The sequence below is a fragment of the Mastigoproctus giganteus genome, chromosome 5, assembly GCF_048544385.1.
Source record: "Mastigoproctus giganteus isolate SK-2022 chromosome 5, ASM4854438v1, whole genome shotgun sequence".
NCBI lineage: Eukaryota > Metazoa > Arthropoda > Arachnida > Uropygi > Thelyphonidae > Mastigoproctus > Mastigoproctus giganteus.
The window spans coordinates 36359846-36376277 of NC_143579.1; the positions used below are offsets into that span (position 1 = coordinate 36359846).

The 16432-nt window shown below is 39.4% G+C and overlaps 1 protein-coding gene across 1 annotated transcript in view; it reads left to right on the forward strand.

Moving 5' to 3' along the window:
* Positions 1 to 15833, forward strand: part of LOC150085304 (ATP-dependent DNA/RNA helicase DHX36-like) — a 225358-nt gene extending 209525 nt beyond the window's left edge. The window contains exon 10 of the mRNA XM_090374521.1: positions 15716 to 15833. Coding sequence (XP_090230647.1) covers positions 15716 to 15833 — 118 coding nt within the window. The remainder of the gene's footprint in view (positions 1 to 15715) is intronic.
* The last annotated feature ends 599 nt before the right edge of the window (positions 15834 to 16432 follow it).

Genomic DNA, 16432 nt, shown 5'->3' on the forward strand with positions numbered 1-16432 from the left:
ATACCACACAACCTCTCTCTTTTGTGCCATAAATGATTACTGTGGCCATCACAGTGTGATGTCCTCCATTCATTTACTTTACCATTTGTAGCTCAGTGAAATCTTTACAACAGATGTTTTCTGATTTGGTAATTATCAGGTTGGAAATTTTTCAACATATCTGTGAATCACAGCTGCTGAATTCTTATGAACCATAAGTTAATTATATCAGGTTGTAGCATCTCGTGTAGTTAATTGCTGGAACAAACTATCATCTGTCGTGGAAGTTGACAGCTTAAATAAATTCAAGAAGGAACTGTACAAACTTTTAGAGGGAATGATTTGTGTGATTTTTTTTTTTTTTTTTTTTTTGGCTGATGCTACATAAGCTCATACACTTGCTTTCTTGCATCACATGCCTGTATTACTATCTCTCAAAACACGAACTCATGTTTAATGATTTTTAAGTGCAAGTTCAGTATTCTTATTAAACCAAGTTTTTTCTATCGTATTTAAATATTGTAAATGGCATTTTAATTATTTAAATGTCAATGAAGTGCACATATCACTGACCTCATGACAGGTATTGCTACCAAGTACACAGGGTAGTTGTTATTATGTCTGATATTACTGTTGGTCAAGGAACTCTTTGGCTATCCTACAGGTGTTCAGGATTGCAACTTTCTGGAGTTCCTTGTAGGTGTTCACTGGGAGACCTATTGCTGCTAGGCTGTTATGATCGGGATGGTTGTTACTTGTTGCATATGCCACATCTCTTTGATCTCCTGTCTTAGGTTCGTGTACTTCCCGATTTTTTTCCCCATGGGTTTTCTGCAGGTTGTCAGTGTTGGGTACCACTATGTCAATCAGATAGGTAGCCTTTTCCTTCTTGTCCACAAGGGTTATGTCTGATCTGTTGTGTGGGATTGTCTTATCCGTTATTATGGCATGGTCTCTAGTACTGCCTGGGGTTCACACTTGTACGATACACTTTCTTCGACCAACTGGTATTTCCTTGCTAGCTTCTGATGTATTATCCTGGCTACCTGGTTATGTCTATGAGTGTACTCAGTCTGGGTGATCACCTTGCATCCCGCAGTGATGTGTTGGATCATTTCTGAGGACAGGTGGCATTGTCGACATGTGTCATCTAACATTCCGGGCTTCTTCGCAATGTATTTTCTATATTTCCTGGTATTGGGTGGCGAGCATGAATCCTTCAGTCTTGGGGAAGAGTGTCCCACTCATGGGCCATACATTGGAAGCAGTTTTATCTATGTGATCCTGATGGAGATCATTGTAGTGTCTGCTATGGAGTGTCTTCTCTGTCCATCTTTCTAGCTTCATTTGTACTTCCTGGGTGGGTTATTATTAATATTATTATTGCTCCCTGATTGGGGGATTCCACTCCATGACGGGTATTGCTACCAATACACAGGGTTGTTGTAATGTTGTTGGTCGAGGAAATCTCTTACTATCCTACTGGTGTTCAGGATTGTGACTTTCTGGAGTTCCTTGTAGATGTTCTCTGGGAGACCTATTGCTGCTAGGCTGCCATGTAGAGTCTTTGGCACCATACCAGCGGTTGACACGATGATCAGGATGGTCGATACTTCTTGCATATGCCACATCTCCTTGACCTCATGTCTCAGGTTCGTGTACTTCCTAATTTTTTCCTCATGGGTTTTCTGGACATTGCTAGTGTTGCGCACCACTATGTCAATCAAGTAGGTAGCCTTTTCCATCTTGTCCACAAGGGTTATGTCCGGTCTGTTGTGCGGGATTGTCCTATCTGTTATTATGGCATGGTCTCAGTACAGCTTGTGGGTTCGGGTCTCTAGTACTGCCTGGGGTTCGAACTTGTAGTATTCGAACTTCTTCTTCTTATTATTATTATTAGCCATATGGTGCAAAGATGCCTGTGGCTTATATTGCACGAGCTAAAACAAAACTTCTGAGTTATCCTGAGAGCGAGAGAGAGAGAGAGAGAGAGAGAGAGAGAGTGTCAGAAGTAGAAGGGAATCACCAAGAAAGAGAAGAATGATGTCTAACTCAGGATCCTGGGTGTGCCAAGTACATACTCACCAGATGTGAGTCCCTGGGGATCATTGACTATCATACACTGATTTATCCTAATGCTATTTCTTGCCAAGACAACAAATATTTTTCTGTTACAATGGTTTATCTTGTCACAGGCAAGGATCACCTTCGAGTTTTCTTAATCCATGGTAATAATTTGCTCATGGACACAACGGTTTATGTGGAAGTGTACATTGAGAGTTGCCAGTGTACACCTGTATGTTAATGAATTTCTACCAGTTTTTTTCTTATAGCAGAGATGCCTTGTGTTGTAAGAAACAGAACAGCATTCTGTTGTACTAGCTTGGATGCACCCTTTACTGTGTACACACACTGCAATGTTGTATCTGCTATTGTGCATCACTTCCCAACATACAATGCAGCCACTGTGACTTACTGCTCAGTAGAAGCATTAGTACCAGTCCCCATGCAAATAAAGATGACGTTGAGTTTCTAAATTGAAACTATATGCCACCATAAGTGGATTACCCCCATGGTAGCATATAGTTTCGATTTAGAAAATCATTCTCAACTTTATTTGCTCTTGCCCACTTATGAATACTGTAAAATTAAAATATCACCTTAACAGTGATTTCTTATTTATTTATTTATTTATTTTAAATTTCTTAATCAAAGGTTGCTTATGGTGATTTTTAATTTTTTTTTTTCTCTTTGTCATCAATACTGTAATCATTGCAAAAATAAAATATAATTTAGTAATATGATTGTTAAAGGGCATGCAGATGTCAGCACTTGTTATCTAAATTAGAAAGTGACACTATTACATTCTTTAATTTTGAAGTTTAGTATAATTTACATTAAATTAAATTAAAAATAACATTCCTATTGAATGATTCTTTTCACCCTTCTGAATATGTAGATGAAGGGAATCCTTCCCTTCATCCGCATATTCAGAAGGGTATTATTCATTGGTATGCAGCTGAATAAGAGCAGACATTTAATGGAAACACCGCAGTAAACTGTCTTCAAATTACAAAGAATGCTGATTTGTTTCAAGAATTGGATGAAGCAGATATAGTAGAAGTAATGGCAAATGATGCTAGAAAGCAAGCTTTTATAAATCAATCAATCAAAAAAAAAAAAAAAAAAAAAGTTCACCCATCTTTACTCTCCAAGAATTTGTCCAGTTCTTAAATTTATTCAACCCATCGACCTCCACAACAACAGATGGAAGCCTTTTCCAATCACCAATCACCGGCTGAAGGCAAACTTCCGCCATCTGTCCTGCAACAATCCTTCCTCAACTTGAATTTATGCCCCTTCATGTGCAGTCTCAGCAAGTGGAAAAAGACCATTAACATTCAGCTTAACATTCCAGGCAAGGCTTTAAACACCCCAATCAGATCTCACCGCAGGTGTCTGGTCTCAAAATGCTGCAATTTGCAGAACTGAAACATTTCTAGACAAGAGCACCCTTTTATTCCTTTCACCAATCTGGTTGCCCTTCTCCGCACCTGCTAAAGTAGATTTATGTCCTTCAAAAAGTAAGGCCACCAGACCTGTATACATTACTCAAGATGCGGCCCAACCACAGCCTTATACAAAAGGGATAATCACCTCCCTATCACTTCTAACAAAGCTTGTGTACATCACTGACCAAACCCCATTAGATATCCTGGCACATGTCTGCACTGCTCAGAGAATCTCATGTCTGACTGCACAATTACTCAGAGGTCTTTTTCTTTCTCCACTACCCTGAGTGTAGTACCACACAGTTGATAAGTCACTCTGGGGTTACTGCTACCCATGTGTAGTACCTTGCATTTGTGATTGTTAAACTTCAACTGCCATTTCTCAGCCAATTGACCCAATTTTTCTACATCTTGTTGAAGTAGCTCATCCTGATGACTGTTGTTAACCACCTTGCCAACCTTTGTATCATATGCAAACTTAGACATGAAGCCTGATATATCTTCATCAATATCATTATAAATGTTGAAAACAACAATGGACCCAGCATTGAACCCAGTGGAACCCCACTAATAGCATTAGTCTAAAGAGCAGTGCCTATTGATAACCACTCTGTGTTCTTCCACTTACCATTCCTTTATCCATAGCAGTAACATGCCCTTAATGTCACATTGCTCTAGTTTATACATTAGTCTTTTATGTACGGAGAAATAGAGTGGGCCAGTAAATCAGATTGACTTATAATGCGGGATTTTAACTTCCTGCATATTGACTAGCAACACATTAGAGAGGCAACCAGAGAAAGTTTGTTTGTTTGTTATTTGGTTTTTAGGAGCATTAGCAACTAAGGCCATATTGCTCCGGGATATGCGGTGGTCATTCCCTGACCTTTCCGCATCCTCTGTATTTGGTGGTGACGGGCTCGAACCCTGGTCTAATCAAGAAGTGTGTGCTACGCACTGCTGCTCCTTCCCACCTGGCTATGGAGGCACCTACCAGAGAAAGTAATACTCTTGATATCTGGTTAGCAGCATTGATTATTCTTGCACTAAGAATTTTCAGATAAACAAATCACTAAGTGGCAGTGATCACAGTGTACTGATTTGAGATTTAACACCATCAGTGGTAAAGGGAAGTGTTTTTGCTTTCTTAGAGGTGACTATATTGATCTCAGACAGTTTTCAAATTCTATATAATGGGACCAACTGATGACATTACCAACAGCAAATTCTAAATGGGAAGCATTCAGGGAAGTAATCTTGGAAGCTACTAGGCTTTTCATACCAATAAAGAAATACTGTCCAAAGTTTAGGCCCAAATGGATGTCAGATGAACTAATGAGGCTCGTGGCAGTGAAAAAAAATGCATGGAACGCTATGGTTGATATAAGCTAGTCTGTAATAAAGTCACAAAGGAGGTTAGGCAAGTGAAAGCAGATTACAAGAAATCTTTGGCAAAGGATGCTAAGAAAAACAGAAAAAACTTCTTTAGTTATATAAACTGTAGAAGGAAGGGGATGAATCAGATTGGTCCACTTGATATTGATGGTTGGACTGTTGATGATCCTGCTCAAATGGCTGACAATCTGAATGAGCATTTTGCATCTACATCCACACACGAGGAGTCATTAAGGGAGGAGAATGCAAGATGTTTATCAAACTGTAACAGGGAGCTAAATGAATTTTTAATAACTGAGAGCAAAGTGGAGGAGAAATTGTTGAAGTGAAACATCAGAAAGGCACCCGGGGTGGATGGGATCTATCCAGTTATATTAAAAGAGGCAGTAAAGGAAGTAAGCAAACCCTTAGCCATAATTATGAGAGCATCCTTGGACTCAGGGGAAGGCCCCCATGGACTGGAAATGTGCAATTGTGTCCCCAATTCACAAAGGAGGATCAGAGGGTGACATGAGTAATTACATAATTACTCATGTCAAAATAATTACAGACCAATTATTTTAACTTCCGTTCCGGGGAAAGCAATGGTGTCACTGGTTAAAGCTTATCTAGATGTAGGATCATCTAGATAAGGCTGCAGTGATAATTCAGACACAACATGGGTTTGTTAAGGGAAAGCCTTGTCTGACTGATTTGATTGGATACTATGATGTGGTCACAAAGGAACTGGATTCAGGGAATAACTTTGATATCATATATTTGGATCTTAGAAAAGCTTTTGATACCGTTGCAAATGGAAGACTGCTGCACAAATTGGAGCAGTGTGGCATTGGAGGCAAATTGCTGCTATTTATAAAGGGATGGTTGAGTGGGAGAAGACAGAGAGTGGTAATCAATAGACACTGCTCTTCATCGACTAATGTTATTAGTGGAGTCCCTCAGGGTTCAGTGTTGGGTCCATCGTTGTTTTCTGTATTTATTAATGATATTGATGATGGTAGATCAGGCTTAATGTCCATATTTGCAGATAACACGAATGTTGGCAGGGTTGTTAATGACACTAAACAGTATGCTGACACTAATGCTGCTGCAATAGGATCTAGAAAGGTTGAGCAGATGGACTGAGAGGTGGCAACTGAAGTTTAACATTGACAAATGTAAAGTATTGCATATGGGAAGCAGTAACCCAGAGTAACGTATCAACTATGTGGTACCACACTGACAGTGGTGGAGAATGAAAATGACCTGGGGGTAATTGTGCAGGCAGATATGAAGTTTTCTGAGCAGTGCAGACGGTCTGCAAGAGTAGCTCATGGTGTCTTGTCAATGATATACAGGAATTTTTCTAGCAGGGATAGGAGGTGATTATCTCCTTGTATAAGGCAATGGTCAGGCCACACCTTGAGTCCTGTATACAGGTATCTGGAGGCCTCATTTTAGGAAGGATATAGAGCTGCTGGAGTGAGTGCAGAGAAGGGCAACAAGATTAGTGAATGGAACAAAGAGTTGCTCTTACAAAAAAAGGCTTAAGTTCTAGGTTCTGCAAATTGCAGCTTCTGGAGACTAGGCACCTGCGAGGTGAACTGATTGAGGTATATAAATAAAGCCTTGAATGGTTTGAGCATGCTTAGTGCTGATGGGATTCTTTCTCTAGCTCAGAATAATTGCCTGAGAGGGCAAAAATTCAAATTGAAGAAAGACAGTTGTAGGATAGATGTGTGGAAGTTTGCCTTTAGCCATCATGTGGTTGATTGCTGGAACAAACTTCTATCTGTTGTAGAAGTTGATAGCTTAAATAGATTCAATGCAGAACTAGGACAAACATTTGGAGCATGTGGATGGGTGAAATTAGATTTGGTTTTTTTTTTTTTTTTTTTTTTTTTTGTCCGATGCTATGTAAGCTGCTTTCTTGCATCATGTGCCTTTACTAATGCTAATTGAATTTAGGTAGAAGTCTGCTCTGCAACTTCCTCCATAGACTCCACTTTAGATTTTGCTCTGATGTGTTGACAGGAGGCAGTTTGTCCCTGCTTCTTGTGTGCTTCAAATAAAAATTGTAAATGATTGCCTTTGCAGCAATGAATAAGTTGCAAGTGGTGTGTGTGCTGTCTGCTCTGAGCGGAGCAGGTACCGATGGTCTTCCAGATGGAGTGTGGGCGTAGTTGCAGCAAGCTTTGCTGCATCAAAAGTGTATTTGATCAGTTTGTCGTTCACAGGACACACCAGGTGTGTGTGTTCCAGGGTACCTGGAATGGCACAGATGAGGCAGTTGTTTGAGTTGCATAGCCCAAAGATTTGTACCTTGGCTGTGGTAGGAAGGATGTTGTGCCACAGTCTCCACTGTGTGTCTGGTTCCAATTTGGAACATTTCGTCTTGTATGGAAGGTTCCACTGAAAGTTTAGATGGTAGTTTGTGGTGTGTGGAGGAAGGTACAGGAAGAACTTGATAGTGAATGACAGGAGGATTATGGTTGTGTGGCATAACATGATTAGCTGATACACTTTTTTTGGAAGTGCAGGAGACAGAGGTACAGTGTTTTCTGGTGTTGTGATGACAAAGGTTGGTGCTGGTGAGGATCCAGTGACATCCCCAATCCCTTTAGCTGTAGTGATGTCTGGAAGGGCTTTTGCAATCGGCGATTTTAGAAGCTTGTGCTGCTGCTTGCTGTACATTTACGGTTTTAATTGGCAGGTCTTCAGAACTTTTCCATTCTAGGTGGGTGGTCGGAGGTCGCCTAACGGCCTAATTCCTGCCCAGTTTCATGTAGAAAAAACAAGGCGATCATCAGCTGTGGGGTCTGCTATTCTTTTATTGTAGAAAAGGGGTTCTGAGAGTATTGCTGGAAGTGATATTCCCTCAAGAGTGTGGTGAAGGTTAAGCTTCTTCCAGCAGTGCAGTGCGTCTTTGTAGAAGAAAGGTAGTTTTAAGGGTGCTGGTGCCATGTCCATTCTTAAGGTTGTTGACAGATCGTTAAACTACTAGCAACAGCCACAAGAGATAGCCCTCTTGTGGCTGTTGCTAGTAGTTTAACGGTGGTGGCAAAATATGAGTTTTTCATTTGCAACGTCTTTAGATGAAAGGTGATCCAGAAGGCTGTGATTTTGTCTTCAAGAGAGACCAGCCCCTGACTCCTGTGAGTGAGCTGCTGGCAGAATTTAGAGAAGGACATCCAGTTAGTTTTGTTCCAAAGGAATCTTCGGATAGAGCTTGGATTTGGTGGAAGTCGCTAGGCAGAGTGAGAACTTTGAGGGTGTGCCAGAGAATGCTTTCCGCCAGCTGGTTGACTACAAGAGGAGAGAAAAGGAGGGTATATTACCTAGATTCACACCTAGAGATTTCTGTCCCTCGCTAGACCATATGCATTGGATGGGGGATTCAGTTCTTGTTTTCCAGTTGCTAGCCCAGAGACTACTGATCTTACAGTGGTTCAATTTGGCACCTGGTGCTTGGGCATAGAGATCCTGAGCCTTTTGGATGTTTTCAAACTCACTGTCGTGGCAAATTACAATTGTGACGTCATCAGCGTATGCTGAGTAGGTTATTTTAAGGTGAGGCTCTGGTAGCAGTGTTTGTCGGGATTGCAGACTGGTGGCAGTTTTATTGAGGGAAGGTTCAAAGGCAATTGTGTACAGTTGCCCAGAGAGTAGGCCGTCTTGTTTTATCCCTCTGGAGTAAGGAAGGTTGCGGGTGAGTTGGTTATTGACTTTCAAGCAGAATTTGGTGTCCTTGTATAGCAGATGGATAGTTCGGATAATGTACAGCCCGTATCCAAATGCTTTCAGCATTTCAAGCAAGTAGCAGTGTTCAGTTCTGTCAAATGCCTTTTCCTGGTCAAGGCTAATTAGTACTAGAAATTCCTGTTGGCTGTTTGCAGTGAAGAGGTCACAGATAGATGAAGATTGTTTTGTATCAATCTTCCTGGTACTGAGTATGCCTGTTGGAAATCGATGATATCAGGAAGAGTGGATTTTAGTTTATTGGCGATGGCCTTGGAAAAAAATTTGCAATCTGTGTTCATTAAAGATATTGGGCACCAGTTTTGGAGGCTTGTGTGATCACCTTTCTTGGGTATCAGTCATGCGACCGAGGTAGTGACCAAATCTTGTAGACCGTGGGATTGTGTTTCTTCAAGCATTCGTAAGAGAAGCACTCCAAATTGATTCCAGAAGGATTATATAATTTTATTCTATTCTTTTACTATTCTTTTGATGTGTTGTCAGTGACAAAGAACAGTATCTTCAAACATATAATAGCAATGCAGTCATACATAAACATCCAGGATTTTTAAATGCAATCAGAATTGCTTTCAGCCTACCCGTCGAAATGAAGGAAAATTATCCTGAGAGGAAGGGACCTCGAGTGACGAAGCGGCACTTTGGAGCGATCGAAAAATACGAGCCATGATTCCTTTCGTAGGTTTTAGATGAGCATAAATAGTGTTAATTTTAATAATAGGAGCTTCGAGTATTACCACAACACACAATATAGTAACTTATTAAAAAACAACCTACAAGTTATCATTCTACGGTATTCCTTTTCCTATAAAGGATTGGAAGAATTCTGAAATTAGTCCATCCAGACCTGGAGATTTGTTTTTGGAAAGTGCTTTGCATGCTGCTGTAAATTCTTTTACGGTTGGTTTCTCTATGCTGTGTTAGACTGTTGGGTGGATTTTTTTTAGTCCTAAAATAATTTCCTCGTTTGCCTTTGTAGAGATTTCTCTGGAACTGTATATTTCTTGATAAAATCTGGTTACTTCAGAGAAGATTTGCTCCTGGTCTTCAGTAATGTTTCCATCTTGGAGCCGAATGGCAGTAATGATTGCTTTGTGACATCTGCATTCTAATGATAAACTGCGTTCTAATGAGAAAAAGTATTTGGTTGGAGCGTCCGAAAGAATTATGTGGGTGTGTCTTGATCTCAGTAGGGCGCCTTAGGCTGAGTGTTCCAAGTGAGTTTGAATGGTTTGTAGTGTTGACTGATGGACCAGCCCAGATCAGGTGGTAGTTGCTTCAATCTTTGCTCAAGTTGGTAGAGGTTAATATGCCGTTGTTGGCTCTTCTGATGACTGTAAAAATGTGAGAATGATCTCAGTTTACTTTTAAATCTAGGCCACAATGTGTTCATGTGTTCCAATCTGTCTTTGGATTGGGCAAGGATTTTGATTCTTGTAGTTTAGAGATATATTCTCTGTCTTGAAGAAGGCTATTGTTGAGTATCCAGTAAGCACCTCCACTTTGAAGTAAAGGGTGAGAAGGAGAGTTGCAGTTTGACAAAGGAGTAATCTGAGATATAAGATGGGATATGTGTGATGCTTCTGACCAGGAGGACGATGTGTTTTGGGATGTACTATCTGTCCAATCGGGATTGGTAAGGGAGTCTTCCAGATGCTGTATTTGCTGATCTCCAGGTGTAGGACTTTTCTTCTGGGTGCTGGTGTCTAAATGCGTTGACCATCCATTGTTGTTTACCAAGGCCTGCAGGTTGTTGATTAACATTGAGCGATGCTCAGTGCATCACGCTCTGTCCATTTCTGGGTCAAGAGTGCAGTTGAAATCGCCAGCAAGAATTATGTGTTCCTGATCTATTGCAGAGAGATGGCTGTATGAAGTTGGTTATTTGAATAGCAAATGGGTCCTGCTGTGGCATATAGATGTTAAAGATATGCAAGGTTTCTTTTGGGGTGTATCCAGGGTGGCGTAAATTGCGTAGCTAGCGATCTCTGCTATCACAGGCAGACTTATGATGAAGGCCGATACTCACTCCTGCTCCATGATGTTGGGTTGGAGAATAATGGAATACATATAGCCAGTCTGCCAATTTCAAGGATGGCCTTGTGTCTGCTTTATTATTTGTTTCTTGTAGGTCGGCATGATGTCGTTGGACCTGGCCAAGGGCCAGTTTATTGCACAATGCAGAGGCGCATCCTCTTGCATTAAGTGACAACATGCTAAACGTCCTCATTATTTCAGGAATAAAAGTAAAAGTTTTGCAAATTTTGAGAGCAGTTAGCATCCTGATTGTTGTTCTAGCCCGTTAATCAAGTAGTACAGATGCTTAGATCTATTCACGTCTGCCCTGTCCTTTGTTTCCTTTTAGTTTAGAATGCAGATCTTTAAACTGTGAGATGAGCTCTGGTATGTTAATAGTGAACTTCAGAGTTCTCACTAGCTACTGTGGAGAGCCACGGACTTTCCTTGGAAAGGAATGTATTTTTTCCACAGTTAAAGGGCCTTTAGTGAAGGGAAAGTTGCTTTCCCTGTCCTCGTCCTCTGAAGCATCTGAATAATGGGAATCGTGGTTGTTCTTTTCTTCTGCCTCCAGAGATTAAGTTCTTCTTCATTTGAGTTGTGGGTGGTTTCTACCTGCTTATTTATTTCCATACTTGATGGCATGATGGGCTTATTTGGGATCTGACCGCTTCACTTCTGTGGCGTTCTGTACTTATTTTCGTCGATCCTTTTGTTTTTGTTAGCAGTTGGCCCTTTTCCTACCAGCATGTGCATTGTTTTGTGTTTTGTTACTTTGGATATGGACTGCCTTGGGGGCTGATTCCGAGAAAAACCTCTTGTTTCGGTTGGTGGGCCTTCTGAAGAGAATGCATCCTGGTCTTCTGTGGTTGTTGAATTTTTCTGACGAGTTTGGTGTAGGAAGCATCTCGAGACTGTTTGATAGTTTTTTCGGTATCCCCATTTTCTCCAACAGTCTGCTCACTTTGTGCATCTGGCCTGGCCCTGGTTAGTGACGCCTGAAATTTTGGTATTACTTTCAGAAGGGCTGGAGATATGCAGGCAATTTTTCCTGATGTGGCCCTCTTCGTGACAGAAGAAACATTTTAAGGAAATGGATGTATGAAACATGTAAATGATTGTGTTTAAATCAGCCTTGATGAGTTTAGGGATGTTGTTTGCTGTGTTGTTGGCGAAGTGCATAAGTGCTTGCTTTTGAAAGCTTTTTATATGCGAAAATTCCAGTTTCGTAGTTGCTGCATAAAGTGCGTGTATTTTTCTGGTAACAGATCCATATTTGGATAAAATTCCTCTGAGGAATTTCAGGTGGGACGTTTCATATTGTAACTTTCGTTGGTGCTAAGACAATTGGGGCTGCTTCCAAGTGATGAAGACCAATGTCTTCTGTTTTGCAGGATAGTTTGCACCCATGAGGGTTAGCTGAAATACACCTGCACAGTTCCTGCTACACAGGAGGCGTGAGTAATATTTTTCGGTGGTATTTTCTCAGCAATTGCTGTAAGGTACTGCTCTAAAGGGGTGTTTTCCTTGGTAGCAAAGATTATTATTCCATTTTCCCAGGAAGTAATAACGGTTGCTTCATTTGTAGGAGCATTGTTCGGCCCCATATGTGCTGTTGTGTCACAAGAGCGGGATTTTTGCAGGTGGCACGTATAATCCATTCGACACAGCATTAGCATAGGAATTAATGGTTAATGACCTTTTAGACCTTGAGGTATTCATCTGTTGCTGCAGAGTGTGGCATCCAGTGTCAAGGTCACTGCTGGCAGTGACTGTAGTTTCTGTTGCTGTGGTTGTTTATCCTTCACTGGCCATAGCTGGAGGCAATTTCTGGGATGGGTGGAGGAGGGTGGAATCAGCCATTACTGGAATAACCAGCCTTCCATAGTTAAAGTTGAAAAAAATTTAAAACTTACCTAGCTCAAACTCTGCTAAATATACACAAACAGAATTGTTATGACTCGAAAGCTCTCCCAAAGAAGAAACAAACAATATAACTCTGGAATGGGATTCTCGCAGAGAAAAAAGGCAGGAGCTCAAAAGCATGTGTCCGACTCATGGAATGATATGGTAGAAAAAAATAAATAGATATTTTTTATTTATATATTTATTTATTTTTTTAAACATGAACAGTAGATACATTTTTCAACAAAATCTATTTATATTTTATGTAAGAATGAAAAAAAAAAAATATATATATATAAAGAAAGAAAACTTCGGATAGAAAAAAAAAAAAAAATGCCATTTCTACATTTGAATTTTGGGCATTTAGACAGTTTCTTGGCATTGGATCAGTCTCATATTAAATATCACACATTGAAAGTGATGGACTTTTCAGTAATGCTGAAGAGGTGACCACCACTGTTCCATTCACTGTTAAGGTCATTTAGCGTTTCAGGTCTTTTATGGTGGAATTCGAGCAGAAGTTTGCTCTGTAATTTCCTTCGTAAGCTCCACTTGAGATGTTGCGCTGATGTGTTGACGGGAGGCAGATCGTCACTGCTTTTCATGTGCTTCAAGTAGAAGCTGTATATGATGCCCTTGGCAGCAATGAATGAGAGGTTGCAAGTGGTGTGTGCTGTCTCTCAGAGTAAAGCAGGTACCAGTAGTCCTCTGGAATGTGGGCATGGTTGCAGGCAAGCTTTGCTGCATCCAAAACGAATTTGACCAGTTCCTTGTGCAACAGGGCATGCCAGGTATGTGTGTGTTCCAGGGTACTGGAGTGGTGCAGAAGAGGCAGTAGTTTGAGGTGTATAACCCGAAGATTTTTAACTTGGGTAGGAAGGATGTTGTGCCATATCCATTCTCAATATTGTTGAAAGAGATAGTCCTCTAGTGACTGTTACAGTAGTTTATCTGTAGTGTCGGAATGTGGGTATTTCGTTTGCAGTAAGAAGAAAGGTGATCCAGAATGCTATGAGTTTGTCATCAAGAGAGACCAACCCTTGACCCCCGTGAGTGAGTGGCTGGCTGACTTTGGAACAGGGCATCCAGTTGGTTTTGTTCCAAAGGAAGCTTCGGACAGATGCTTGAATTTGGTGGAGGAAGTCAACAGGTGGAGTGAGAACTTTGAAAGTGTGCCAGAGAATGCGTGCCGCCATCTGATTGATCACAAGCACTCTTCCTCTCAGCGAAGATGTGGCACACACGCTTCTCCATTTCCTGAGTACTTTGTTGAAACGACTCAGCAATTCAGGTCAGTTCTTCTGGGGGAAAAGGAGGGTATTGCCGAGGTACACACCTAGGTATTTCTGTCCCTCGCTGGACCATGTGCATTGGATGGGGGAGTCGATTCTAGTTTTCTGACCTTGGATAGAAAAAATAAAACCATTTCTACATTTGAATTTTGGGAATTTAGACAGTTTCTTGGCATTGGATCAGTCTCATATTAAATGTCACACATTGAAAGTGATGGACTTTTCGGTGATGCTGAAGAGGTGACTGCCACTGTTCCATTCACTGTTAAGGTCATTTTGAGTTTCAGGTCTTTTATGGTGGAAATCGAGCAGAAGTCTGCTCTGCAACTTCCTCCATAAACTCTACTTGAGATGTTGCGCCGATGTGTCAACAGGAGGCACTTCATTACTGCTTCTTGTGTGCTTAGATAAATAGAGAGAGAGGGTGTTATTGATTCCGTAGGAAAAAAAAAAAAAAAAAAAAACTAGGAAAAAAAAAGAGAAAAAAAAAAAAAGAAAAAAAAAATCAAACTCTGGAAGCAACAGACATTGTGCTGACATTTCTAGAACACGAAGAACTGAATTATTATTATTACCGCCATGTAGTGCAAGGAAGCCTGAGGCTTATGCTGCACCAGCTAAAAGAAAAATTTCCAAATTATCCTGAGAGGAGAAGGAATACACTGATATTCTCCATATCAGTAAAATGCATAACTTAATTTTTAAAAAAAGCATTTGAAGCAAAATTTAATGACTTTTTTTCTGTATAATAAGCATTTTTTGTTTTCTTATGGAGCTATAGTACAGCACAGTAAGTTGGCAAAGTTACTGCAGTACATCTGCATGTAGTAGTGTGTTTCCATGTTTTACTTAAAATATTTGTAGATTTTAAGTTAATTTTTTTTGTGTTGTGACCTCACACTTCAAAGTTCAAAATATATACACTACTGTAATTACAATAGTTCTAAATGTTTTGTACTCTATTAGTTCTCTAATTCAAATAAAATTAAATAATTCTTTAACCATGATTTTCAATTATCCATTTGTAAATTAAAATTATAAAATTAGTGATAATATAAACAAACATAGGTATGTATTTGTTTTTGGGAAAGATATGACAGGATTTATAAGGATTGAAATTGGAAACTAAATTATCCTCTTGCCAGAGGGATTTGCAGATCAGTATTTTAGTTTTTGGGGCCATATGAGTAGGTATGGTGGTTGACTTTTTGTGTAAAGTTTGTGAGACAGACATACAGATGAAGGAGGATAGTATAGTGCATTGTGCTATCATGCGCCATCGTGCAACACACATTTCAAAGTTACGTGCATATTTATTTGATACCTGACTGCCATTACATGCAAAATTTGAAGTTACCTGCATGAAACTCATGCACTACCCTATTACTCTATGCTGCTAGTGTAATTTTAGTGTATGGTTGTCTGTGAGTGCTAGTTGATTTTGATTTGTTATATAAATTTAGTGTAAAAATTTATATATACATATGGAGGTTTAAATGTTTTTTTTTTTTTTTTTTTAACGTGGATTGAGACATTGAAAGAAGCTGCATATTCAAAAGAAAATTGAATGATCTGATCAGTGGTTACAGATTTATTTTAGAAATGATACAAAGCAAGCTAGGCAACTGACCTTATATCATTGGTTACAAAAACCAGTCTAATACAAGAGGGCCCCCCTTCAGCTAATTGAAAAATTAGATTAAAAATTAAAATAAAACATTCATGGATGTTTTATTTCAATAAAATTTTATTTAATAACCTTTGAGTTTTAATATGTTATTTACCAGTCATAGCATAATATGTATTGATAATACATATTAGTCTAATTAAAATTATGTTCTGAATAATATCATCTTTATTTATTTTAAATTTCCGTTTTAGATATTTTCCATCAAAGAAGTCAAAACAGAAAACTATTAGGCCTGAGGAATTGGAAGAAAGGCAGATTGAATGTTTTTTAATGGATGACTTTTGTCTGTCACTGGATGAAACAAAGTAAACTGCTATTATTTTATTAACTTAACAAAACTGTTATAGTAGAATGAACAATTTTCTGGAAAGAAATAATTCAAGTTATTTTGATATGATGTAGATATGATAAGGATAAGAGTTTGAGAAAGGCTGAAGATAAAGCTATTTGAAGTCTTTTTCTGAATGTTCCTACAATTTATTTTATTTATATCATGAAACAGCACTAATTGGTCTCTCATTTTTGTGCCATCATGACTATAACAGATGTTCTATAACTATAGCTACAAGTGCACTTTGTAGAAAAGGCCTGCATTAGGTTCCTGTAATGTTGGGAGGAACTTTGTGGGGTTTTTTTTTTTTTTTGACACCCTGGCACTCTGTTATTTGGTTTCAGGTGGTTAAATGACTCATATTATATAATCTTAAAGTTACTATGTGTGATTATATTTTATCACGGCCAATATAATCCTCACATTGTCCTTAAAAGATAATTTTACCTTTAAAGGACAGTACTTCAGTAAACAATGCGATGATGTCATAGTGGGCTCTGAAAATCATCTAATATCCAACATTATTTGTTCCTGTAGAGCAGGGATGGCCAACTTATGTATACTCAGGAAGCAATTT